This window comes from Phyllostomus discolor, chromosome 4, assembly GCF_004126475.2.
Source record: "Phyllostomus discolor isolate MPI-MPIP mPhyDis1 chromosome 4, mPhyDis1.pri.v3, whole genome shotgun sequence".
Classification (NCBI taxonomy): domain Eukaryota; kingdom Metazoa; phylum Chordata; class Mammalia; order Chiroptera; family Phyllostomidae; genus Phyllostomus; species Phyllostomus discolor.
In genome coordinates, this window is record NC_040906.2 from 98,507,022 (window position 1) to 98,533,925 (window position 26,904).

General features: G+C 41.3%; 1 protein-coding gene across 1 annotated transcript in view; it reads right to left on the reverse strand.

Annotated features, from left to right (window-relative positions):
* Nucleotides 1–4,753: 4,753 nt before the first annotated feature.
* Nucleotides 4,754–26,904, reverse strand: part of MAP3K19 (mitogen-activated protein kinase kinase kinase 19) — a 78,616-nt gene continuing 56,465 nt past the window's right edge. The window contains exons 10-14 of the mRNA XM_028508668.2: nt 23,911–23,954; nt 16,248–18,665; nt 13,675–13,812; nt 12,018–12,715; nt 4,754–4,919 (exon numbers count right to left, since the gene is read on the reverse strand). Coding sequence (XP_028364469.1) covers nt 4,853–4,919; nt 12,018–12,715; nt 13,675–13,812; nt 16,248–18,665; nt 23,911–23,954 — 3,365 coding nt within the window. The 3' untranslated portion in view covers nt 4,754–4,852. The remainder of the gene's footprint in view (nt 4,920–12,017; nt 12,716–13,674; nt 13,813–16,247; nt 18,666–23,910; nt 23,955–26,904) is intronic.

Here is a 26,904-nt window from a genome sequence, read left to right on the forward strand (position 1 = left end):
CCTAATAGTTATATCCATATTTTGGGGTATTAGAGGGAATGATGAAAGCCAATCCATGTGCATTAAACTTCAGTGTGTGCTTTGCCTGCTGTTTACAGGACTTTTTAAAAAAGATTTTTTAAAAGTATCTTTAGAGGGGAAGGGAGGGAGAAAGAGAGGGCAAGAAATATCGTGTGTAGTTGCCTCTCACATGGCCCCCACTGGACCTGGCCTGCAACCCAGGCATGTGCCCTGGCTGGAAGTCAAACCTGCAATCCTTTGGTTCACAGCCCACACTCAATTCACTTAGCTACACCAGCCAGGGCTGTTTATGGGATTTTTGTTCAATTCATACTTTGTGGGGCTTTTTGTTTGTTTAACCTCTTGCATCAACACAAAAAGCAGAGTAGTTGCAGTTATCTGGAAGGGGAATTAGCCATGAGAAATTTAATCATAAACTGCGTTAATATTGTTGCTTTCCTCCAACTTCCTGCTTTCCTCCCCCACTCATTTTCCTGCACCTTCCACTTGAGAGACAACCCTTGCATAGCTTTAATAAGATAGCACTACGATAGGAAAGTTACTCTAAAAGGCACTTTATTCCTGGCTGGTGTAGCTCAGTGGATTGAGTGCAGGCTGCAAACCCAAGTATCACAGGTTTGATTCCCAGTCAGGGCACATGCCTGGGTTGCAGGCCATGGCCCCCAGCAACTGCACATTGATGTCTCTGTCTGTCTGTCTGTCTCTCTCTCCCTTCCCTCTCTAAAAATAAATAAATAAAATCTTTAAAAAAATAAAAAACAAACAGCACTTTAAGCCTAAATATAAAATCAGTGTTTTGAAGTCACATTAAAAGGTTCGTCTTCATCTTATGTTGATAACACCAGTAAGGGCTTATTTCGTTAACATTTAATAAATTATATGAGTTTTATTTTAGAAGCATTACAAATTGGTAATTCCACTTAAGACTACTGTATGGACCTGCCTGTTCCCTCCCGCAACACCACCTTCACAGCAATGTAGGATTTCACTAACAAGGGTTTTTATCATATTGCCCTGAAATTAAGAGGCTTACTAAGGTCTTACACAAATACCCAAGCATATACCTGAGATCAGTTTCTGTTTTCATGAGCTTGAGTAGTGACGGTAAAGTATTAGGTTGGCCAAAAAGTTCGTTTTTTTCCCGTAAGATGGTTCTAGTGTTCAGTTGTCTTTAACTTCATTCAAAACAGTTTTGTTAGATCATATTGTAATAGCTGTCATATCCAGTGTGCATTTAAAAAAAATAAAAGTTTAAATTTTTACATAGCCATTTTTAATATTGAAGCTGGAAGAAAAAATGTTTCAGCGTATTATGCTTTATTTCAAGAAAGATAAAAATGCAACTGAAATGCAAACAAAGATTTGTAGTGTACTAAGTGCTATGATTTATCAAACATGTCAAAAGTGGTTTGTGAAGTTTGGTGCTGGAGATTTCTTACTGGACGATGCTCCATGGTCGGGTAGACCAGTTGAAGTTGATGACGATCAAATCGAGACAGTAACTGAGAACAATCAACGTTATACCACATGGGAGATAACAGACATACTCAAAGTATTTTCAAATCAATAGTTATTGATGAAAATGAAATATGTCTTACAGAAAAAACTAAAGGGACTTTTTGGCCAACCCTTAGCCATTCTTAAGTGTTTGCTATTTCAACTTGTCACATTATGATGCCATAAAGATTTGTTAACTTTGCTTAGTACAAATGAAAACGTAGACTACCAACACTGGGTGATTTCAAGTTGACAACACCTGGGAAGCCTTTATAAATACAAGTTTCTACATTATGTAGCTGCTTTAAATTGAATTAATACAAGTGTAGCAAGTTAAAGGAGTACTTGACCAATAAGTGATGGAGGCTTTTGGTGGCTCATGGAGCAGATTAAGTGGGTTTTTTTATTTCTCAGAGCTACTAATTACACTGTGGAAGGATAGGACTGTTGTAGTGGGCATGCAGGAGGGACAGGATGAAGCAAGGAAGTGGAATACAGTGTATTCTCCAGTCCCATACTCGAGAGCTTGCTCTTCCACTGTAGCCACCCCTGAATCAGCCACTGGGAGATGGCCACAGTGTAAGGGCTTAAGGGAAATACTGTAGAGTTGGAAGTACTTGCAGGAGTTTACTCAGGAAGTTAAATTTCCTTTGGTTGAGCATGGGGTCCAGAGCATTCAGGAAGATTCAGCACATAATGCACTTCCAAATGTGAAAAATTTTGTGCATTGTACTTACTGAAAAGAGAGGTGATCATAGAGGAGAAAGTAATAAGTGAAAAGTGAAAATCTAGCCCTGGCTGGCATGGCTCAGTGGATTGAGCACGGGCTGCGAACCAAAATGTCGCAGGTTTGATTCCCAGTCAGGGGACATGCCTGGGTTGCAGGCCATGGACCCCAGCAACCACACATTGATGTTTCTTTCTCCCTCCCTTCCCTCTCTAAATAAATAAATAAATAAATAAATCTTTAAAAAAAAAAAAAAAGATTTTATTTATTTATTTTTAGAGAGGGAAGGGAGGGAGAGAAACATCAATGTGTGGTTGCTGGGAGCCATGGCCTGCAACCCAGGCATGTCCCCTGACTGGGAATCTGCGACGCTTTGGTTCGCAGCCCGAGCTCAATCCACTGAGCTATGCCAGCCAGGGCAATAAATAAATCTTTAGGAAAAAAAAAGAAAAGTGAAAATCTTTTCGCACCATTAATAAAAATTTATCAGCATCTCAGTGAAGTTTGAGTAAAATTTATGTAACTGATTTTATTTATAAAGTACGAATCTAGGAGGTTGCAGGGAAAGTGCTCCGAAGCCAGATAAATCTGGGTGGCAGCCCTAACTCCCACCTACCAGTTGGATGACCTTCAGAAAATTATTCAGCCCTGAGCCCTGTTCTTCATCCGCTACTTGCCAACCCAAACAGTAGCAAGAATTAAATGATATGCGTAATGCTAGCCCTCCCAGTCCCCACCTGTTTGCACTCCATTCTCCTCCCAAATCCTTTTACTCCTAAGGAAGCTATGTGGGGTCAAATATCTGGGCAATGATAAGAGCAGAAGTCCAATCTGTTAGGTCAAACACACTGGTCAACAGAACTAGCTCTTAAGACCAAGGCTTGCCTATTGAAACTCAAGTTTTGAAGGTTCTGTTTAATATTCCAAAACTCTTCAGAGTTCCATATGGAAAGAGAAATAGGTTTGTTAACACCAAATGCTTGTGTCCATATTGCGATTTGCATACATACTATAAACATCTTCCTGCCCTTTCCCCATGAAGTTTAATTGGCTAGAATGTAAATAATTGCTGCAAAGTAAGATAAAATCATTCAGATTTTAAAGAATATTAAAGATCCCAGCTATTTTTTTTTTTTAAATTTCAGCCCTACTTTAACAAAATGATGTTTCAGGTTATGGTGATATACAAGTACAGGCATAACTCACACATAGGGTAGGTCCAGTTCCAAAGCACTGCAATAAAATGAGTCAATCTTTGCTGGTGGAGGGTCTTGCCTTCAACTTGTAAAAACAAAAAAATACAACATCCGTGAAGTGCAGTAAAGCAAAATGCAATAAAATGAGGTATGCCTGTAAGTAAAAGTAGGGACACATTCCTTAAATTCCTATCAAATGGGAGAACTGGACAAACTGGAGAGAAGGAAGATGCACACACAAAAACCTATCTTTAACAGTTTGACCAAAGTAAAACCTGTTTTACCTCAGGTGGACTGCCTGGACTGCATTTCACATTTATTTTTCAAAAACTTGAAGCAAGCAGCTTGATTTTAATCAAATCTGACAATTGGTGTTAGAATACATCTAAAGTCTATAGCTATACCATGTTGAACTGACAGCAGCCAGTTTTTTAAAAATACAGGTACAACTAAAAACAATAGGTCTCAATGAAACTTAATAGACAGGTAGAGCTGACAGCTATAGAAAACATCAAATACACTTAGTCCAACTTAAAACAAGGGCTGGCTTGTAATAATTTTGAGAACTTGTCCATGTTCATTTTGTGAGGTTTAGCAGTGTTTGGGAAATGAAGGTGAACAGTGTCCTAAGTGGGGATACCCTTCAAGTGAGAGGAGGAAAGTGCCCTGAAAAGTTTATATATGCTCACTCACTCTACCCAATCTAGCTTTATCCCACCAGCTGGCTTAGGTTTAGCTAGTTCTAGATGTGGCAATGAACTAAATCACTCTGCAAACAAGTGAAGACCTCAGGTCACACTGTGTATATTGCAGGGAAAGCAGCCTGAGGTTTATGAAGCCACACTGAATAACCCAGCTTCTTGTAGGTGGAGTCTTCAGAGGAGTTTGGGGACCCTCTGACAATGAAGCACCAAGGCCCTTAGCTCTTCCTGTTAACCTTGAAGTTCCTACAAAATGCAAGGTTAAGATTGCTGCCAAAATGAACAGAATCTAGTGTCTGTCTTCTCACCTTCCTCAAGTCTCTTGTAAAAATGAAATGTGCCTTCACACACAAAGCAATTAAATACAATTTTCTTGTTTTTACCATTTATTTTAAACCAATGACATTAAAATTGACAGGACAAAAATAAAAAGGAATTGCATAAGCAATAGAAGCTATAGTTCCTAGACAGTGAAAACTGTAAACACTGGAAAAGGTGTTATTGTTACTAAGAAAATTTTCTCATATATGTAAGTAATTACACCTGAAGCTTGAAGAGACTAATGTAACAAACTTTTCAGTTAGTGACACTGTGGGATCTGGTTAAATTGGGTTAGATTGACTTTCCAGTAGGAAGGCAAAGGTCTTTCACCATCATTCCCACAATGAAGCAATTAGATTATAATGGAACTGGAAAGTCTTGGTGTATATTCAGTGACTTCTCTTCAAGAAAGAGTGCTTCAGAAGCTGAACAGCAGAAGGTCGCTCATGCTGGTCCCTAAGAAGAAAAAAAACACATGAAAAGCATCACCCAAAAATGTGCATACCAGTTAGATGTAGTTGACTCAAAGTGCCGATGTTAAGGTGAAAGTACAGTCTCTGCCAATCAAACAGATGGATTGAGTCCAGTTCTAGTTTTCGGGTGTGTGATCTTAAGCAAGTGACTCAAACTCTTCTCAGCAAAATGGGGATAACAGTGATACCTAACTCACCGGGAGGATTAAATAATGTATGTGCAGCTTTTAAACAGTATCTGGCACATAATAATTGTTCAAAAAATAGTTGCTATTATGATTAAAAAGTAGGCCCTATTTTTCACATTGGGGTTATGTTCAGTTTTGGGTATAATTTATACACAAGTAAAATTGTAATTTTTCAAAGAGCTTAATGCACTTCTAACTAGCAATGTTTACTTTTAAAATTTTGAGGCATTGGGATCCGGAATTGAAAAGCCGTTAAGGAGACATTTAAGTATGCTCTGGTAATTGACATAATCCTATTTGGGCACTCTTGGAAAAGCATAACGTAAAAGGAGAAGTTGCTCAATTGCAATAGTCCAATTGTGCTTTTGTTTTTTTCCACTTGAGCAACTAAAACATTTTTGCTAATGAACCAGTCAATAAACTAATAAACCAGCCAGTAGTTATCTGCAATGACCTATTTCAAAGGCATTGTTTTGGTTAAATTGGCATCTTTGGATAAGTTTTGAAGCAAATAACCACCAAGAATAGCCTAAGTGAAAATGGAAATAAAAGTAAAACACTTGGGGAAAACAATGGTGATAAATCATTTACAAATGAAAACCTCTCCCCTTCTGGAGGTTCTTTCTTTTGCCTTCAAATTATGCAGAAATTGCCTCTCCAAAAAATCCTTTTCTGCCCTAGCTGGTGTGGCTCAGTGGACTGCGTGCCAGCCTGCAAACCAAAGGGTCATGAGTTCAAGTCCCAGTCAGGACATATGCCTGGTTTGCAAGTCAGGTCTCCAGTAGGGGGTGCGCAAGAGGCAACCACACATTGATGTTTCTTGCCCTCTCTCCCTCCCTTTTCCTTTCTAAAACTAAATAAAACCTTTAAAAAAAAATCCTTTCCTTTACCTGGAAATAGAGGAAGTTGCCATCTTCCTCTATTCCCGACAAATTTCCATAATATGACTGTAGGGTAAGTGGAGGCAGGCTGGCTTCCTCACCCAGGTGTCTGGGTAACTAAGGGAAGCAGTGTTCCCATAGGCTTTAAGGGGCCTGGTAAGGAGTGTTCTCATAGCCTTGAGACTGGGTCTGATAAATGGTTCCCATAACATGAAGTGGGCTGGCATGCACAGAATTGTGCTATGTTATATAATTTTCTGGCTGGAAGCTGGCTTTGTTCTAGTATTTAAAAAGGGGCTAGGGTCTCCCTGTTTGGCACTACACTGGGGAGCAAGGGCCAAAACATGTGCCACACAGAGACATGCAGGGAGACACGCAGCTTGCCCACCGTGAGTAAAGGCATGCCAGACATTCCAACAGCTCCATGAATATTCTTCTGTCTGTGCAAATGCCATGAACCTGTCAGGCCTCGATTGGTTGCAACGCAATGCCCAAAACCAGTGACTTTTTCAACATTCATTATCTTAAATTCTTAACCTTTGACCCACTCCTCTCTACATGGAAATTGCCCTGTTAAAACTAACCATGATGCCCAGACCTGTGTGATTCAGTTAGTTGGGTATCAGTTCACAAAGTGAAAGGTCGCTGGTTCGATTCTTGGTCAGGGCATATGCCTGGGTTGTGGATTCCAGCCCCCATCAGGGCACATATGAAAGGCAACCGATCAATTTTTCTCTCTGACATAGATGTTTGTCATCCTCTCTCACTCCCTTTCTCTCTCTCCAAAAATGAATAAATAAACTCTTTAAAAAAAAAAAACATGGCTTTCTCATTGCCAAGTTTAATGAACACATTCTCCTTGTCATCTCTGTAGCAATTGAAGTATTCACTGCCCCCTGCTTCCTGAAATGATCTCTGCTTAGACAGAAGAAACTGTTCTCTTGGTTCTTCATCTGCCTTGGAACAACTCCTTTGCCTCCCTCTCTCTCCCCTCCTTTCCTTGTTACCAGTTATGTGCTAGACTCAATGGTATATGCATATTGTTACCTTCTCCCATTTTCATGAACATTGTTCTCAGCCTCTAGTTTCTTTTTCACGACTATAGCTACCAGCCTTATGATTCTGAAATACGTGCCTCCAAACTTGGTTGCTTTCCTGAGCTCCAATTCCATAGCTTCGAATGCTTCCTTAGCTGTAGGGACCTTCATCAATTTCCTCCTCTATTTCTCTTTCACAACTTCTTATTATAATTTCTTCCATTATCCAGACTCAAACACATGAAATCCTATCATCTTCCATCACCAAGGTCTGATTCATCTTCCCTGAAGTGTTCTGGAATTCTCTTTACAGTGTCAAGTTTCAAGCAGCCTCTATTTGAGGACTCACAGTACAATGCCTCTGACCTGCCTTCTCAAATACTCTCCTTCATGGCACTGTCTACCCCAAATCTCCTGCAGTCCCCTGATCCTCACTGCCCATTGCAACAAAGCTAAACTCGGAGGCCTCACTTCCCAGAGCTTTCAGCTGGCCCATAGGAATATCCCCGCCCATGCTTACTTCTTACTGACAGACCTAGGCAGGCCTAGGAGGAATGAAAAATTACCGTGGGAAACTACCTGTCTGGGAAACTGCCTGCCGACCCTACCCAGGACAAACAGATGCCCAGCTAAGATTGGGGCCTGGGGTCAGCCTACCCAGCATAACAGGATGAAGCTTTAACCCGAGGCTGACAAGATGTATCAAGAACAATGGTCAGCAGAAATGGCACACAGCAACCAACTCTAGCCAGTTGGACTCTGATACCCAACCAGCTAACCTTTGCAGGTTTTTGCACTTATAAACCCTGCCTTAAGAACAACTGAGAGAGTTCCAACCTCCCTCGGTTGGCTCCACTTCCCCTCTTATTCCCCGGTAATAAATTCTGCTCTGCTCCTTGGCTCGCTGTGTCTGGTTTCTTGAGTGACTCTGACCTAACACTTACTGCTCCCTGAAATGAATTTGTGTTCTGACCAGTCCTTGTGCTCATCCCTGCTTCCAAATCTTTAAAGTGCCTTACCCCTTTATTTCTGACTATCCACACTCTAAGGAGTACTCTCATAAATATCAGGTTCTAGAGTACTTAGGGTTTTGCCATGGAATTTCAGGAGATAATTATAGGCTCGAGTATGACACAAATTAGCTAAGGTGGGTTAGTATTCTCCCTAACAGTTACTGACCAAGGAGCCCTAATTATGTGTTTCATACTCTGCGAAGCAATTTGCATACACCATTTCACTTAACCTTCACAGCAACCCTATTAATTATTAGTGGTATGATTTGTGTTTTGCTTAGTTTATAAAACAATGTTTTAAAAGCAGAGTCATTAATATTTTACCCTTTCTCTTTACATCTGCGTAAAGATGCTCACATATGTGAGTGATAACAACTTGACAGAAAATGAGAATAGCAAGTAATTTCTGTTGCTCAATAATAGATCATTATTCAATTCAGAACAAAGCAACTACAGAAGAACTAAGACCAATCTCCAAAACTGGTACTGGTCCATACGATATTCTTAATACATTTATGTCCCAGTTGTGACTTTGCGAGGAAGGAAGGGGCCCCTGTGTGCCTGGGGCTCTGCCCACAAAATTGATGCTGGTAAGCTTATGGTGTTTCTGCATCTAAGGATGCCCAGGACTGCACCCCTGGGGTATATGTTCCCGACCTGGCCTACATGATCTAAAGTCAACCAGGACAGTCGGATGTGCATATGCCAAGAGACAGAGACCTGTGCATCCTGAGATTCACTAAGAAAGACATAATGACCCCCCTGGGAGTTGGAGTTTGCCATATATCCTTGCTGAAAGCACCGGAACTTTTCATCTAGGAATAAGAAAGCATAATTCACTGAAAGGCAAGAAATAATGATTGGTGGGGCCTCAAGTCTTCCTCATCCTGTAAGTGCATCTAAATGTTGATCCTCACCAGGCTGTTCTGAATTATCCTGGAGGCCAGGTGGGTGGGCTCCAGCTCTCTAGCTCTCCCCAAACATAAACACACATTTTATTTTTTAAAATGTTTTAATTTATTTAATTTTTTTGTGATTTTATTTATTTATTTTTAGAGAGAAGGGAAGAAAGGGAAAAGGAGAGGAGGAGAAACATCAATGTGTGGTTTCCTCTCACATGCCCCCCACTGGGGACCAGGCCCACAACCCAGGCATGTGTTCTGACTGGGTATTGAACTGGCAACCCTCTGGTTCACAGGCTGGCACTCAATCCACTGAGTCATACCAGCCAGAGTCATACACACACATTTTAACCGCAACCATCTCTCCAGTTTTATGTATCATTCTTTGAATTAAGATTTTGTATGAGCAGAGAGTTTCTGGTTAAGTAAAATTTGAAAACCATGCAAGTGGGTAATCTCTAAGGTCCCTTATAGTTCTAACATTTTACCCAGATTTTTATTCCATAGATACTAGGGGGCATCAGAACAGGAGAAAGGTGATGAGACTTCTGACCAACATGGAGGCATAGGTAGATATACTTTGCTTCCCCATACAACCAAAAGAAGAACAACAACAAACTTAAAAACAAAAAATAACCAGAACTTCCAGAAAATCGAACTGTAAGGAAGTCTGACAACCAAAGAGTTAAAGAAGAAACATTCATCCAGACAGGAGGGGAAGAGGTGGGCAGCCAGGGCAGAGAGGACAAAGCCACAAGGCAGTGGCTGGCAGACTGGTTGGTCCCACATTTGTGTGTGGATAAGCCGGGAGAAACAACTGGGGAATGAGACAGACCACACAACCCAGGGTTCCAGCACAGGGAAATAAAGCCTCAAAACCTCTGGCTGTAAAAATCTGCGTGGGTTGTGGTGGTAGGAGAAACTCCCAGCCTCACAGGAGAGTTTGTTGGAGAGACCCACAGGATCCTGGAACATACACAAACCCACCAACCTGGGAATCAGCACCAGAAGGGCACAATTTGCTTGTGGGTAGTGTGGGAAGTGACTGAAAGCCAATCAAGAGCTGAGCAAGTGGCACTGTTTCCTCTTGCACCCTTTCCCCACATACAGTGCCACAACACAGAGACCAGGGTTGCCCCGCTCTCGTGAGTACCTAAGGCTCTGCCCCTTACTGTGTAACAGGCATGCAGAGACAAAAATATATGGCCCAAATGAAAGAACAGATCAAAGCTACAAAAATAGAACTAAGCAATGAAGAGATAGCCAACCTATCAGATGCACAGTTTAAAACACAGAAATGGTTGAGTATGGGCACAAAATAGAGGAAGAAGTGAAGGCTATGCAAAGTGAAATAAAGAAAAATGTATAAAAAAAAACAAGAGTGAGGGGAACAAAACCAGGATTCAAATCAACAATTTGGACCAGAAGGAAGAAATAAACATTCCACCAGAACAGTATGAAGAAACAAGAATTCAAAAAAATCAGGAGAGGCTTAGGAACCTCCAGGACAATTTTAACATTCCGACATCCAAATCATAGGCATGGCAGAAGGAGAAGAGGAAAATCAAGTAATTGAAAACTTATTTGAACAAATAATGAAGGAGAACTTCCCCAATCTGGCAAAGGAAATAGACTTCCAGGAAATCCAGGCAGCTCAGAGTATGCCAAAGAAGCTGGATCCAAGAAAGCACACACCAAGTCACATCATAATTACATTACCCAAGATTAAAGATAAGGAGAGAATCTTAAAAGCAGCAAGAAAAAAGGAGACAGTTACCTACAAAGGAGTTCCCATAAGACTAACAGCTGGTTCCTCAAAAGAAACCCTGTAGGCCAGAAGGGGCTGGAAAGAAATTCCAAGTCACGAAAGGCAAGGACCTACGTCCAAGATTACTGTGTCCAGAAAAGCTATCATTTAGAATAGGAGGGCAGAATAGTGCTTCCCAGATAAGGTAAAGTTAAAGGAGTTCATTACCAAGCCCTTATTATATGAAATGTTAAAGGGACTTATCTAAGAAAAAGAAGATAAAAAATATGAACAGTAAAATGACAACAAACTCACAAGTATCAACAGCTGAACCAAAAACAAACTAAGCAAACAACTAGAACAGGAACAGAATCACAGAAATAGAGATCACATGGAGGGTTATCAACTGGAAAAGGGGAGGGGAGAGAATGGGGAAAAATTTACAGGGAATAAGAAGCATAATTGGTAGGTACAAAATAGACAGGGGGAGGTTAAGAATAATACAGGAAATGTAGGAGTCAAAGAACTTATATGTACGACCCATGAACATGAACTAAGGAGGAGGAATGCTGGTGGGAGGGGGCATGCACGGTGGAAGAGAAAAAAAGGGAGGGAAAAAATGGGACAACTGTAATAGCATAATCAATAAAATATAGTAAAAGAGAACAGGAGAAAGGCAACTTATTAGGGATGTTCTGCTTCCCTGAATACTCCCCAACTTGATGCTTAACATGCTCTAATTAGTGACCTGTTTCTTTGGCTCAAAATGTTTATTCTCACTTTAAACTGAAGTATTTCTGGGGAAACCAATACATTAAATGTCCGTCATCCATCAATCACCCAATCAATTTATATCAATTCTGGTATATGAGTGAACTTCTCACATACTTTTCTGTGAGCTGGTTTTAGGAAGGGAATTAGAACACTGGTTCCATGAGAGGAAAGGGAAACCTAAACACAGGAGATATCATTTCACATTGGCTCATCCCTGGGAAGATGTCCCATTGATAGGTTAAGTATGTAGATCTTTAGCAGTTTTTGCATACCTGTTAACTTGGGGAAGAATTGTTAGAACCCTGTAAGACATTTAACTGTGGCACTTTCTACTTGAAGCATTACCCCCATACCCTGATCCAACAAGGCACACCAATACCTAAAACAGCTAATGACGATTCCTTTCAGCACAAAATCACTCCCTACTTCACTTCATAATGGGAGTGGGGGGTTTGAATGGGTCGTAAATTGCAGGGGAAATGTCAGCTGCTTGAAACCTGTGGTAATTTATCTTCCTCTTTGTGCTTTGAGTTCCTTACCTGGTTAGGCAGACACGCACAAAGTCAGCTGCACTTTCTGAGAAGTGTTCAGGTAGGGGAGGCATCAGCCCTCTGTGTGCTCCGATGTAGAACATGGCTGCCATCCTGCCCATGGACGCCAGCGGCGGCTTCCCTGTGGCCATCTCAAACACAGTGCAGCCGATGCTCCAGATGTCCGATTTCCTCCCATAGCCAGACTCGTTGATGACTTCTGGTGCCATCCAATATGGAGTCCCATGCATGGACTTCAGCATGTCACTGTGGGTGCCATTTAAGCCAGCCCAGGCCAAACGTTTGGCACAGCCAAAGTCGATCAGCTTTATTATTCCAGTAGGCATGAGCATAACATTATTTCCTTTGATATCTCGATGCACCACACAGTTCTCATGGAGATAAGCAACACCTTGCAGAATTTGTTTTGTATATTTACAGAATACCATCTCAGGCAATGGCCCAAACCGGTTTATAATACTAGAGATTGAGCCGCCAGGGACAAACTCCATGAAAATGCTTACAATGTTCTCTTCCAAGCATGTGCCCAGATAGGCCACGATGTTGACGTGTTTCAGTGCTTTGAGCAAGTCTACTTCTTCCTGCAGTTTCCGGTATTCTTTTTCAGTAGCTAATTTTTCAGAGGTGTCCAAAACCACCTGTTTCACAGCTATTAGCTGTCCTTGGCTAGTTAGACCACAATATACCTAGAAGCAAACAAAACACCTTATGATTAAATATAACCCAACATTTTAATGGAGCCAAGATGGGGAGGAGCAGCATGGTGCATGGGTATCATAATGGCTTGGCACCAAGTGGCCTGGGTGGGTTAGAATCCTGGCTTCTCCCATTCCCCAGCTGTGTCGCTCACTTCTCGTCTATAAAGTGGAGGTAATAATACTTACCTCACAGATAGCTATGATGACTACATGAGGTCGTGGTTTGGGAAATCTCTTCATGTAAAAATAAAATAGGGTTGTTTTGGTGCTAAAACTCTGAGGAGAGAGAGGAAGGCAGGTCCTGAGAAAATTCAGCAGCCCTCTCGGTCATGTGATTTCAGTGGTTTCATGCTTCCTGCCTTTGCACTGATTCCGCAAATGTCCTCAGCTAGAAATGTAACATGCTTTATCTGGGGGTCTGTCTTTTCCTTACCAACTTATGTAAATACTACCTTTAGTACTAGGACTTCAAGTGATCTTTTTTACAATTCATAAAAGGTAAGGAACATCTTTTGTTTTTGCCATGATTCTCACCACTTCTAGTAACATATTCTGGGTGGCTGACCAAAGTGACTCCTTTCCCACTGGATGTGAACCTAGGAGAAGGAGAGGCTAGAAATGCAGTGGCCACTGCACCACCACGTGGAGCCTGACAATGAGAGCCGGAGGGAGGGATGAGAGAGGCCAGCTCCTGCTGATGTGGTTTCTCCCCTGAAACCACCTGTGCCTGGGGCCGCACCGACTCCAGGTCCTCCAGCTGCACAAAGCAGTGGACCTCTTTTCCTTAGGCCAGTTTGGGTTGTGTCTCCTGTTACTTCCACTTGAAATAGTTCTAAACAAAAGAGTAGGAAGGGGGGTTGGGGGGCTCACTTGGAGTGTTAAAGAAGAAGGAGGGGGCAAGGAGGACTGGGGATTTTTGGTTTCATCTTGTTTCCCATTCAACTTACTGTGCCGTAGGCGCCCTTCCCAAGGATCTCACCCCTGGTCCACAGGACAGGTTCTTCATATGTTAAACTATTTTCAGAAAAGATCTTTTCATTGAGAAATTTCTCTTGGTCATATATTTTGAACCCATTATTATGTCTCTGGAGGAATGAGACAAAAAGAAAAGCCACCATTAGACTCTGAGTCTTTGGGGTAGAGAAGTGGAAAGTAGAGTCAGCCTTCCTTTTGACTAACTTAAGATCAACTAACTAGAGAAAGCCAAATGTGCAACCCTCACCATCACAGAGGATGTCCCTTCTAGGTAGCCTGCCTACAGCTTCCCCATGCCAACAGCCTCTGATCAGGAATCCCTGAAGCTTTCCCTTTTTTCCATTAAAAAACTTTCCCATTCCTCTGCCTGCCCTTGAGTTGCTGCCAAATGCAAGTGATGGTGGCTGACTCCTTTGCTATAGTGAGCTCTGAATAAGGAGCCTTTGTTCATTTATTTCCACAACACATACACACTCAAACACACACATAATTACCTAAGCATATGTGTACACACTCATATACACATACATACATTTACACACAAATACACATAGATAAAAGACTTTCTGTCATGCACACACACAGCCATAACAAGCAAGCCTAGTGGTCAAGACCAGGTGCAACAGACTAAAGATCTGTGGCCTTGTAGACCTTTGATACTCAAAGGAGAATCTGTAGACCAGTTGTATGAACATTACCTGGGAACAGCTTGTTAGACATGCAGAACCTCAGGCCCCAGAGGTACTGAATCATGTCTACATTTTAACATGATCCCCAAGAGATTTCCATTCATAGTAAACTGTGAGAGACACTTCCCTAGAAAGGAGAAAACAAGTATCTCTGTGTAGAATTTAGGCCATGTTTTCCCTCTGGTTGATCAGGACGAGAAATGCTTTGTTCCGATCTCCTGCGCTGGGTTTTAATAATGAATAATCATGGTGCTGCAGGGGTGTAGCGAAGGCACTTGGGGAACAAGATGTAATATAGGGTCGCCTTCCTGGCAAATGGACATCTGTGCCTCCCAAGGGCCATCTGGGATCCCGCCCCCATCCTCTCACATTTCTCTATCCAAACTGAAACTTAAGGACTGCTTGAAAAAGAAAAGGTCACAAAAGGTCAGTTTTTGACTCCACAGTTGTAAAATGGGGTTACGAGCAATTATATTTACTAGCTTATCAGCTTTTCTTCAGTTTGAAAAGGCAGAGTGGTAGACCTCGTTAGACACACGGGCACACACATACCCCCATGTCCCACCCCAGCCTGAAGGCCTCCCTGACTCTCTCCCTCCCAGTAGAGACCAAGATCACTGTGAAGGTAGAGTTGGCCTCGTAGGATGAGGAATATCTCCACCATGATTAAGTGATTAAAGCTGTGAGGATGGAATCAGAATGCCTGGCCCACCACTCACTAACTGGATGATCTTCTAAAGTTCAATTTCTTCATCTGCAACATGGGAACTTGCTAGTACCTTTAGTATCTGCCTCATAGAGCTGTTATGAAGCATAGAAAGGAGACAGTATGATGCACCTCACTCACATGTGGTAAGCTCTCAGTAAACCTAGTCATGGTATAATTATTTACCTAGGGTATTCTTCTGAGCAGCCATTTAAAATAATTATTCCTGATCCAGATGTAGGGTGATATAACCTGAGTTAACACTCAATAAGTAATATTTCAGCTAAGCCATTTCCATCTGTAAAATTTGAGAATAGGGGCTCATGTACTTCAGTGAGAACTACAACTAACAAAACCCAACAAACTGTCTGTTGATTCTCTTCTCCTCACTCCCATGCCAAACAGATTTACATTTTTTCAAGATTATTGCTTATGCTTCCTTGAGAGCAATGGCTAAGTCTTGTGTCCCGTAATGTCTCCAGTTCTTAGCCCAGGGCCGGAAACACAGTAGCCACCGCCAATATTTTTTGTGGTAAACTAGATGGTGAGCCACTTCTTTCTACTCACACCCCACCTATAGCAATGTTTTACTCACAGTTATCTCAGTGCTGTTATTTTTCTCTTTTTTAAAAGATTTTATTTATTTATTTTTAGAGAGAGGGTAAGGGAGGGAGAAAGAGAGGGAGAAAAACATTGATCTGTTGCCTCTCACATGCCCCCAACCGAGGACCTGGCCTGCAACCCAGGCATGTGCTTGAACCTGCAACCCCTTGCTTTGCAGAACAATGCCCAACCAAATGAGCCACACTGGTCAGTCAGGTCATCACTGCTGATAGTTGTTGATTGAAAACTTCATCACTGTATAAAATATTCACCTATTTAAATAAGTAGTTTTGCTACATTAGCATACCCCAAATCTTTCCACTGCAGTGTCAGCCTAGCTAAATTCCAGAAGCAGCATAATGTAAACATTTTAGCTTGAGAGTCAGGGGTCCTGGATTCCAAACTTGTAACCAAACAATGAGACCCGGATAAAACTGTTTAATTGTTTAGGATTTCTAATTCCTCATTTGAAAACAAGGAGTTTGAACCAGATTGTCTCTGGGGTTTTTCCCACCCTAATTAAACCATTGATTCTAATTATACCAACCTGTATTTTGGCATTTGTTGTCTCTCCACCCAGTTCTCGTGTGGTATTTCCTCTCTTACTGAAGATAAGATTTAGGTTTTCAGGATCTGTTTCATTTGCCATTATCTGGCAAGAGTTATCTTTTTCATCAAGAGCTAATAGTTCTGCAGCCAGACAACCTAACAGTTCATCTGTCAATTCTTCGTTCTTTATAGAGTCTAGAAGATCTTGGGAAACTGAAGTTGCATCACTTAAAGTTTTTTCAAATGTTTGATGTGTAACTGACTTATCAGCTAAACTATCAGGCTCCAAAGAATGTGCCCACTGTTGGTTGGTTTGTTTCTCTTGGAAAGAAAAATTCACAAGTGTTTTAGACTTATCTATCAAACTATCAAACTCTACATCATTCATTAAAATTTTATTGGCATTTATTTTACTAAGAGATGCTGTATTCTGCCTTTCTTGCAGTACATGCTTGTTGAAACTCTTCTCACTGGGCACTGGCCTGCTGCTTTCTGAAAGGAAAAATGGGGTCTGGTGATGTAGCTCTTCCAGTTCATGCAGATCTCTGAGGCTTGTGGCAAGTATTTGGTTATTAGAAATGTCTTCATCTGCAGACTCTTCCATAGAGGCTTCCTCAACAATGGACAAATCTGAGAGAGGAAGGAATTGGTTCTGTTTAATGGACTGCTCATGAGTCTGAGCAAAGTTCACGGGCTGAACTTCATCTTTGGAAGACAGAAAGTCTTTCCTTGAAGACTTCATCTGACACTCTGGTTCTGAAATACCACCACCATTTTCAATGTCTTGTAGGTTGCTACCTACAGTCTTGCAACATTTTTCTTTGGAAATTAAACTTTTGTGCTTGTGTTTAATTCCAAGTAAAGCCTTGGGGGGCTTAACATGTGGTCTCTTCTGAGAAAGTCTTGTTCTGCTATTGCTGTTCCTCTCATTGTGTGAAGATCGACATTTGCTGGTGGTACATCTGCCTGATGGAGCTGAGCATATCTCTCGGTAACAGTTGCTTCCATGCCGTTCAGCCTCTCTCATGTGACAATAAACAGGGGTCCCAAACATTTCATAGATTCCAGGTCCATTAGCAGTTGAATTGATTTCTTTAAACATATCACTATAGTTAAGATCTAGGTAATTTAGTCTTGGTTCTGTTGGCTGAACAAGGAGAGGAACTGCAGACTTTTTTATTCCTGGATTTTTACAGATGCAGGGAAATGGTTGCTTTTTAGGTTTCAGAGTCTGGTAAGTTGCTTGCTTCTTTTCTGTCTGTGGCATTCTCCTTTGGAACTTGGGCAATTGCTGAGGTCTGGGGTCAACAAGCCCCAAAGAAGGGAAAACTTGAGTTTTTATGCTGGTCTTATGCATGGTAGGCTTAATGGAACCTTCAATGGAAATCATGAAATTCTGCAGTGTCCTGTTACTGCTCTTGGTTTTTGAATCTGACTTATTTCTAAGGATTTTCATCCCTTGCCTGTCATTTTCTTGGTGTGCAAGTATGTTGAAGTTACTGTTGTTGTGAAGGGTGCCCTTTCTCTTTTGGAGGCTTGGTTTGGCTGTTGTTGGTTGCTTGGGAGTCTCATCTCCAGGGAAAGTGATGTGAATAAGAGGCACTATCCCATTCATTTCTGGTTTGGTTGCCTCTGCTGCTGATATTTTTATGGTTGTCTCCATGTTGTTATGACCTGGGAGCTTTTCAATGGGATCATCAGGAATTATATTGGACAAACTTTTAAGTAGAGTAAACTCTTCTAAAATCTGATTTGGCTCAATTACTTCACCTTTATGCACTGAAGCACTTTTTGAATCATCATTATCATTTCTAGTCTCTTTATCCATGTTTAAAGTTATTTCTGAATGCTGAGCTTCTTGGAACGTGATTGGTATGGTACGCCCAACGTCTGAATTTTGTTCATAGTTTCCGGCTACAGAACCTTCTACCTTTCCTGATGAAAGATATTGAAAATTTTCTTCTTCTGACTTTCTCATTTCACTACCACGCTGGTCAATATCCACTTCTCTATCTGCAGGAAAACTTCCTTCCTTCAAATTCTCAGAGGACACCCAAGACTGCCTTTTTTCAAAGTGAGAGATTTGCATTTTGTCACAGCCTTCCGTTTCCTTAGATGCTCTATTCTCCTCCATCTCCAGGTGCTGTCTGTGATGGTTAGTCTTCCGGAAAGAGCACATGTTTCTGGACCAGACAGAGCTGTCAGAGGACCTGAGAGTCTGATATACAAACAACTTCAATGATGCTTCTGGTTGCTTGTTTGATGGTCTAAACTCATCAGATTGACTAACAGGCTCTGAGCGCTTAGATACAAGACTTTGAATATTTCTTCCTCTCTCTTTTTGATCCTTGTGATTTGGGGGGATAGTGAAAAGACCAGGTCTCATGGGCAAGAGTGACGATGGTGGTAGAGGAAACTAAAAGGAAAGAGAGAAAAAGCTAATGAATACAGAAACACATATCATGTTTACTGGTTTAAAGTAATCTGAAGAGAATCTAAGATTTTCTTTAGGAAGGCCCTGTGCTTAGGAAGTACAAAGCTATCCGGAAGATCACAATTTTAAAAGCTAAAAGATCATTCCTAGTGTTTTTTTTTTAAAACAAGGTAAAATAATACTTCTAGGAACCAAAATTACCATAGAGATTCATGCTTACATATTTAAAAGAAGACCTCATATGTAAACATTAAAAATATAAGATGAGACATTTTCTTTCTCTTCTCTTTTTATTTTCCAGAGAATCTATTCTAAGATAGATTTCCTTAAAATATTTTTCCTTATTTATTGATTTGAATGAAAGACAGACAGAGAGAGAGATTGAGAGAGAGAGAGAGAGAGAGATCAATTTGTTGTTCCATTTATTTATTCATTCATTGGTTGCTTCTTGTGTGTGCCTTGACTGAGCCTCAATCCCACAATCTTGGAAGACACTATAACCCAGCTACCCAGCCAGGGCTGATCTAAGAATTTTTATTTATTTTTATTTTTAAGTATTTTTTATTGTTTATGTTATTACAGTTTTCCCAATTTTTTCTATTTTATCACCTCTCCACCCTGCCCGCCCCCAACCTTCTAGCATTCCCCCTGTCTTAGTTCATGACCATGGGTTGTGCATATAAGTTCTTTGAGTCCTCTGTTTCCTATATCATTTTTATCTCTCCCCATCTATTTTATGCCTACTAATTATGCTTCTTCTTCCCTGTACATTTTCCCCTCACTCCTCCCTTCCCCCACTGAAATCTCTCCATGTGATATCCATTTCTCTGATTCTGTTCCTGTTCTGATTGTTTCCTTAGTTTTTGTTTTTGTTGTTTTCTTTTCTTTTAGGTTCATTTGTTGATAGTTGTGAGTTTGTTGTCATTTTACTGTTCATATTTTTTATCTTCTTTTTCTTAGTTAAGTCCCTTTAACGTTTCATATAATGATGGCTTGGTGATGATGAACTCCTTTACTTTATCTGGGAAGCACTTTATCTGCCCTTCCATTCTAAATGATAGCTTTGCTGGATAGAGTAATCTTAGATGTAGGTCCTTGCCTTTCATGACTTCAAATACTTCTTTCTAGCCCCTTTTTGCCTGCAAGATTTCTTCTGAGAAATCAACTGATAGCCTAATGGGCACCCCTTTGTAGGTAACTCTCTCCTTTCCCCTTGCTTCTTTTAGGATTTTCTCTTTATCTTTAATCTTGGGTAACTCGATGATGATGTGCCTTGGTGTGTTCCTCTTTGGGTTCAACTTTTTTGGGACTCTCTGGGCTTGCTGACTTCCTAGAAGTCTATTTTCTTTGCCAGATTGGGGGAGTTTTCCTTCATTATTTGTTCAAATAAGTTTTCAATTTCTTGCTGTTGTTCTTCTCCTGGCTCCCCTATAATTTGGATATTGGAATGTTTCAGGTGGTCCCAGAGATTTGTAAGACTCTCTTCACTTTTCTGAATTCTTGTTTCTTCCTTTTGTTCCAGAAGGATGTTTATTTTTTCCTTTTGTTCCAAATCATTGTTTTGAGTCCTGGTTTCCTACCTGTCACTGTTGGTTCCCTGAATATTTTGCATTATTTCATTTTGGGTATCTTTCATTTGTTCTTTCATTTTTCGATGAAGCTCAGTCAGATCTGTGAGCATTTTGATGACCAGGGCTTTAAATTCTCCATCACATAGGTTGGCGATCTCCTCCTTGCTTAGTTCTCTGAGCTTTCTGAGGCTTTGCTCTGTTCTTTCATTTGGGCCATATTTCTTTGTCTTGGTGCAGCTGATAGGTTGTAAGGGTCGGGGCCTTAGGTATTTACCCAGGCAGGGTGACCCTCCTTGCTGCGCTGCAGCGCTGCCTGTGGGGGAGGGGCCACAGAGGGAACTGTGTGGCTCACCAGCTCATCTCTAGCGCACTTTTCAACAAACTCTAGTGTGACACTGGGAGTTTCTCCTACAGAGGCAACCCCAGCCGTAGTCCACAGTCAGCTCTGAGTCTCAGTTTCCCCCTTAAGTCAGCCCCTCAGCAGCCAGCCCTGTCTCCACGGTCTGCTGTGTTGAGGAGGTTTTTCTGAGTAGGCCCGCATGGTCTGCTGCCTTAGCAGTCTGGTTGTTCTGGTTGATTTTTTTCTTTAATTCCTTGGTTGTCAGAGTTCCATGCAACTTGATTTTCTGGCACTTTTGGTTGTTTATTGATTTTAGATTAGTTGTTATCCTCCTTTTGGTTGTGAGAGGAAGTGAAGGGTTTCTACCTATGCCTCCATCTTGGCCAGAACTTGATCTAGGATTTTTTAAAATATATTTTATTGATTATGCTATTACAGTTGTCCCATTTCCCCCCCTTCAATCCCCTCCACCCTGTACACCCTCTCCCACCCATATCCCCTCCTTTAGTCATGTCCATGTGTCATACTTATAAGTTCTTTACCTTCTACATTTCCCATACTATTCTTACCTTCCCCCTATTTTCAACCTACAATCTATGCTACTTATTCTCTGTACCATTTCCCCCTCTCTCCTCCTCCCACTCCCCTGTTGCTAACCCTCCATTGCCATTTCTGTGGTTCTGTTCCTGTTCTAGTTGTTGGCTTAGTTTCTTTTGGTTTTTCTGTAGGTGTGATTGTTAATAATTGCGAGTTTGCTGTCCTTTTACTATACATGTTTTTTCTTTATCTTCTTTTCTTAGATAAGTTCCTTTAACATTTCATAAAATAAGGGCTTGGTGATGATGAACTCCTTTAACATGACCTTATCTGAGAAGTACTTTATCTGCCCTTCCATTCTAAATGAAAGCTTTGCTGGATAGAGTAATTTTGGATGTAGGTCCTTGGCTTTCATGATTTGGAATATTTCTTTCCAGCCCCTTCTTGCCTGTAAGGTCTCTTGAGAAATCAGCTGACAGTCTGATGGGAACTCCTTTGTAGGTTACTGTCCCCTTATCTCTTGCTGCTTCTAGGATTCTCTCCTTCATTTTTTACCTTGGCTAATGTAATTATGATGTGCCTTGGTGTGTTTTTTCTTGAGTCCAACTTCTTTGGGACTCTCTGAGCTTCCTGGATTTCCTGGAAGTCTATTTCCTTTGCCAGAATGAGGAAGTTCTCCTTTATTATTTGTTCAAATACGTGTTCAATCTGTTGCTTTTCCTCTTCCCCTTCTGGTACCCCTATAATTCGGATGTTGGAACGTTTAAAGATGTCCTGGAAGTTCCTAAGCTTCTCCTCGTTTATTTGAATTCTTATTTCTTCATTCTTTCCTGTTTGGTTGTTTTTTTCTTCCTTCTGGTCCACTCCATTGATTTGAGTCCCAGTTTCCTTCCCATCACTATTGGTTCTCCATGCATCTTCCTTCATCTCTTTTATGGTAACCTGCATTTTTTCATCTAATTTGAGCCCCAAATCAACCAATTCTGTGAGCTTCCTGATCACCAGTGTTTTGAACTGTGCATCTGATAGATTGGCTAATTCTTGGTCACTCAAAAGGATGAGTCCTGGGGCATTGATCTGTTTTTCTGTTTGAGACATGTCTCTCTCTCTCTTTTTTTTTGGGGGGGGGGGTCTGGTCACTCCTGTTACAGTGAGAGGTAGAGCCTTAGGTGTTCACCAGAGCTGGGCACCCCAGTCGCTAGATTGTGACGTTGTATGTGGGGGCGGGGATGGGAGGGAACAATGGCGGTAGCTCCATTCTCCTGGGACCTCAGTCCCTTCCCTGGGATCCTGGGTTGTGCGCTCTGCTCTGGTCCACAATCACCGCCTCACTGGGTTTGCCAGCTGCCACTTGTGTACTCAGGGTCCACCCGCTGCGACCTTTCACACCCCAATGCCTTACGCGCTCTTGGTTGCCTTATGCGCCCAATTCTCCCTGTTCTCCTCGTGCCACGACCTGCGCCCATGTGCTCGTCTCTGCCCCTCCTACCGGTCTGGATGAACGGGTCTATTTCAACTTCTTGGCTGTCCGACTTCCATTCAGATAAATTCTCTGTCAGTTCTAGGTGTTGTTCTGCCTCTAAATTGTTGTTCCAATTTTCGTTGTGCGTGGAGGTACAGTGCATCCACCTATGCCTCCATCTTGCCAGACGTCGCAATCTAAGATTTTTTAAATTCCCACTTAGGACAGCTTAAAATTGTTGTTTTCATGTACTTTAATGAGGAGTTACAGACTAACTCATAATTTGTATCCAGAACACAACTACTCCTCATTGTTTTACCAAACTATTTTATTGAGGCTAGCTTTTAAATGTGCTATAGTATACACTTGAAAGTTTGCAACCATGATGGTTTCTAATTTCCTTTGCCCTCCAATTAGTTTCAAACTAAGCTAGTTTTTAGTATTATTCACCACTAGAGGTCAATATAACTCAGTGTATAATCAGCTTTCAGGTCATTTAGCTTTAAACTCTAACTTTATGCTTCTTTTCATTGAGACCCTTTCCTGCATATTCAAATTTAATACCCAGTTATATCAGAATATTCATGGGCTAGATCTTGAGTGGTAATTGAGAGCTATATGTTTCTTTTTCCTTCTGTTGCCAACTGTGTGTAAGAAGAAAGGAAAAGTAAAGGAAGCTGACACCAGAAACTTAAACTTTAGAATCAGATGAGATGCAATGTAATTCCCCAGTTTTATTGCCTAGATGATTTTCTCCCATTTCTTAAAAATAATGGGAAGTAAAGACAGACTCTCCCAGTGCTTAAACATCTCCCATGAGCAGTCTTTTTTGTTTGTTTGTTTGTTTGTTTGTTTGTTTTAGGCCAATAAACCCCTTTTACAACCAAAAGCAGTACCTATGCATTTTCTCAAAGGCTCATTTTTCTGAAAGGACACAGAAGAGGTAGACAGTTGACAGAATTGCAAGGATCTTTCCAAATGTTTACTCATAAATCAGACAACTAGAAAAACCCTTCTGTCACTGGAAAAAAAACGACCTAATTTCTAATATGTTATAAGACAAGTTTAAGGACATCTAAAGAAACTACTCACCTCATTATACAGAGAAGAGGGAACATCCCAGAAAAGGAATATACACGTAGCAAGGTACAGTTTTCCCAGAAATGACTTGCTACTCTATAAACTATATGTGAGTTGTTGTATTTCCAAGAAATAAGTGCTGAGGATTTTGGTTCCAAGTTCTTTGACAGAGTATCTCTAACAACAAAAGTTCTTTGGTGGTAATCCTTAAGACAGTAACACTAAAACTAAACTTACCTCAATTCTTTGGCCACTGCACTTCACATCAGAGGTAGAAAACTCTATAACAAGAAAAAATAATAAAAGTTAGATATTCTTATAGTTGAGTGAACCCAGTCTGCCTTATACCAGAGTTTGGCGATAGAGTAATCTTGGTGCTGAGGTACGAAAAAGTCAAAATTAGGAGTTATTCCAGGTGTAATCCACGTGGAGGTGGGTCTGGTACGATTACACAAAACCTTAGGCTACTTCCACTAAAGGGGGTTGTCATTTTATATATGATATTGTTTATTACATGCATGGAGGTAATATGTGTGTTCTATATAGATAACATTTGTGTGTATACATGTGTTGATATATATTTATATTTACATTCTGGTAGGAAACATGAGATCTCCGGAACAGAGAACAGAGCACATATTACTCACACAGCGTTATGACACCAGGTCCCGACACCCCAGTTTCAACAGGGCGAGGGAGCCAGATGTTCACCCGGACATCACAGCTCCAAGCCTCATAACTGCACCACAGGAATTATGAGACTCAGAGCTTATATAAAGTGTTTGGCACTTTGACTCACGTTTTCCTCCCAAGAAAGAGAAATCTTTGCTATGAAGTGTAAGCAAATGTTTCCATAAGAAAGGACAAATGTGTCTCTGGATTTTATTACCCTAAAATGTAAGCAAACAGCTCCTGAGGAAATAAGCCTCTGAATCTCTCTGGAGCAAGACACTATCTCTAATTTCTAAGACATGCTTATCATTGAATCATCTTTTAACCTAGTTTCCTAGTGCTTTTTGCTCAGAAAGTTGGGACTCTGTAGAAATGTGAAAATATTCAGGTACAATTGTCTCCCAACCACCATTTGAACTCAAACTTGGAATACATCATAAATTCTGAAGGGGAGTTACGTGGAAAGGGGAAATTGACTTACTAGGTAGTGTAAAACCTAGTTTTTGTCTTTTTATCAAAAATAAGAATGGTCCCCTAAACCTCATGCACCGCCACAGCTTGAAGCTGAAACAGAAAGTGCCAATGTGTCCAGAGTCAAAGCAGGTCACACAAATGGAACAAGAGGGACAGGTGGGCACAGTGGCAAACTGAAATCATGTGCCCAACTCAAGGCAGATCCATTACCAAGTTCTGACTGAACTATTGCACACGGGTAGTCCACCACGCTAGATCTCCTTATTGTCAAGAGAAGACAGAAAGCTGGAAACTTTATGTGAAATCTCCCCCCGCCACCCCTTTTTTGAATACTTTAAAGGCTGAACAAAATATGTCTGTGGGTCCATTTAACCACAGCTGCTATTTTGAAATTTTATATACAAACACCTCTCTAAGATGTAACACAGGTAAAAAAGCCATTCTCAGGTAAAAGATGGTCACCTGAGATGAGGGTCGCAACTGGAGGGGCAGAGGCCTTCCCTTTAGCCGCAGCAGGCCAAGGCACGTCCCCCAACCCTGGATGCACTTACTCAGCAAATACTGAGTGCACACTGAGTGGCCAGCACTGTTCCAGAAGATGACAATTTAGTTGTAAACAACAAAGAGAAAATCCTTACCCTCACAGAGATGATATTCTAGAGACTGAGATTTTCTGTTGAAAAGATACAAGTTAATGCCAGAAGTACAAGTGAAAATAACTTATAGTTGGGTGCATATGGATACTTCCTGAGTTTTTATTTTCAGATTTTATTATAAATACTTGGGTATATAGTATCCACCTGGTATTGAAAAAGGAATGACATGTGGTAGAAAGGCACTCAAACATTTCTGGTGAGATGCAGATATAAGATCTTTCTGGTAGGTAATTTGAAAGCCTTTAAAAATGTATATAGAATTCCAGTTAAAAGAGTGAATGTACAAACCTTTCTCCACTCTCTTTACAAACCTCACTAAAATGGCATAAAGGGATTTTACAAGGTGTGAGTAAGAACAACAGAAACCCAGAGGATAAAGCAGCAGATGAGCAACACCAACACACTTTGGCCAGTGAAAACCACACAGGTGGGTAATAGTCGGTGAGTTGCCAGCGTCCTCTAGTCTGCTCACTGCCTGCAGAGCGGGGAACTGAACAAGAAGTGAGGACAAGGAGCAGGAACTGCAGACACCAGGTACTCTGAAGGTGAGGGTACAGATGAGGCTGAAACAAGAATTGACTGTAAATCCGCAGAAGAAGTAGGTTCCAGAGCTGCCCCACTAGAGAGGAGCACCCTTCTCTGTCCCTGGCTGGGGGCTGGAAGTTTACCCTCTGGAGAGTCTGAAACAAAGGTGCTAAGGAGGTAGGTGCAGCTGAGGGGGAGAGCAGAAATGGGGTGCTACAGTGAAGATAAGAGGATTCAATGGAAACATGCACACCGACATGTGAAGCCCCAGCCTTACAACCTGCAGACGGGAGCCTGGATAATTTGTCCCCAGGGAAACTCACTGAGAGAAAAGCCTCACTGTGCACACTGACACCCGGGAATCCCTCACCCAGCAGTCGGGATCTCTGCCCACTCAGCAAGCCCTTGAGTGCTCCGCATTTTTTAGTGCTGCCCTCTTAAATGCAAGCATGTAGATAGCCAAGGATCAACTGATATGTGAGGAAAAGCCTCTAATGTGAAAACACAGAGAATAAAACAAACTGAAAGGAAGTAAAGAGCTCAGAGGAAATAATGAAACAATGAAAAACTATCATTAATGCGCTGTTCTTGGGAAGCTACTGGAAAATGCACCCACTAAAATGAGGGAGTAAATCAAGCAAGAGAAAGCTGAGTATCCAGTGCACAGGGCCCAATGCAGCAGGGAGGCCAAGGGAAGTTTCAGTACGATGGTGAGGGAATCCCAGACGTGGCTGCAAGAGGGCAGAGGGTTCCAGGAGCAGCAATGTCTCCAGAGGCAAAACTACCCACAGGCTACCCACGTGCAGCTGCACTTCACAGGTCCACCAAACAGGATGGGACGAATTAGGAAGGGATTCACAGAAAGGAAGCTAAAAATGAAATGAGGCATTTATTAATGCTATAA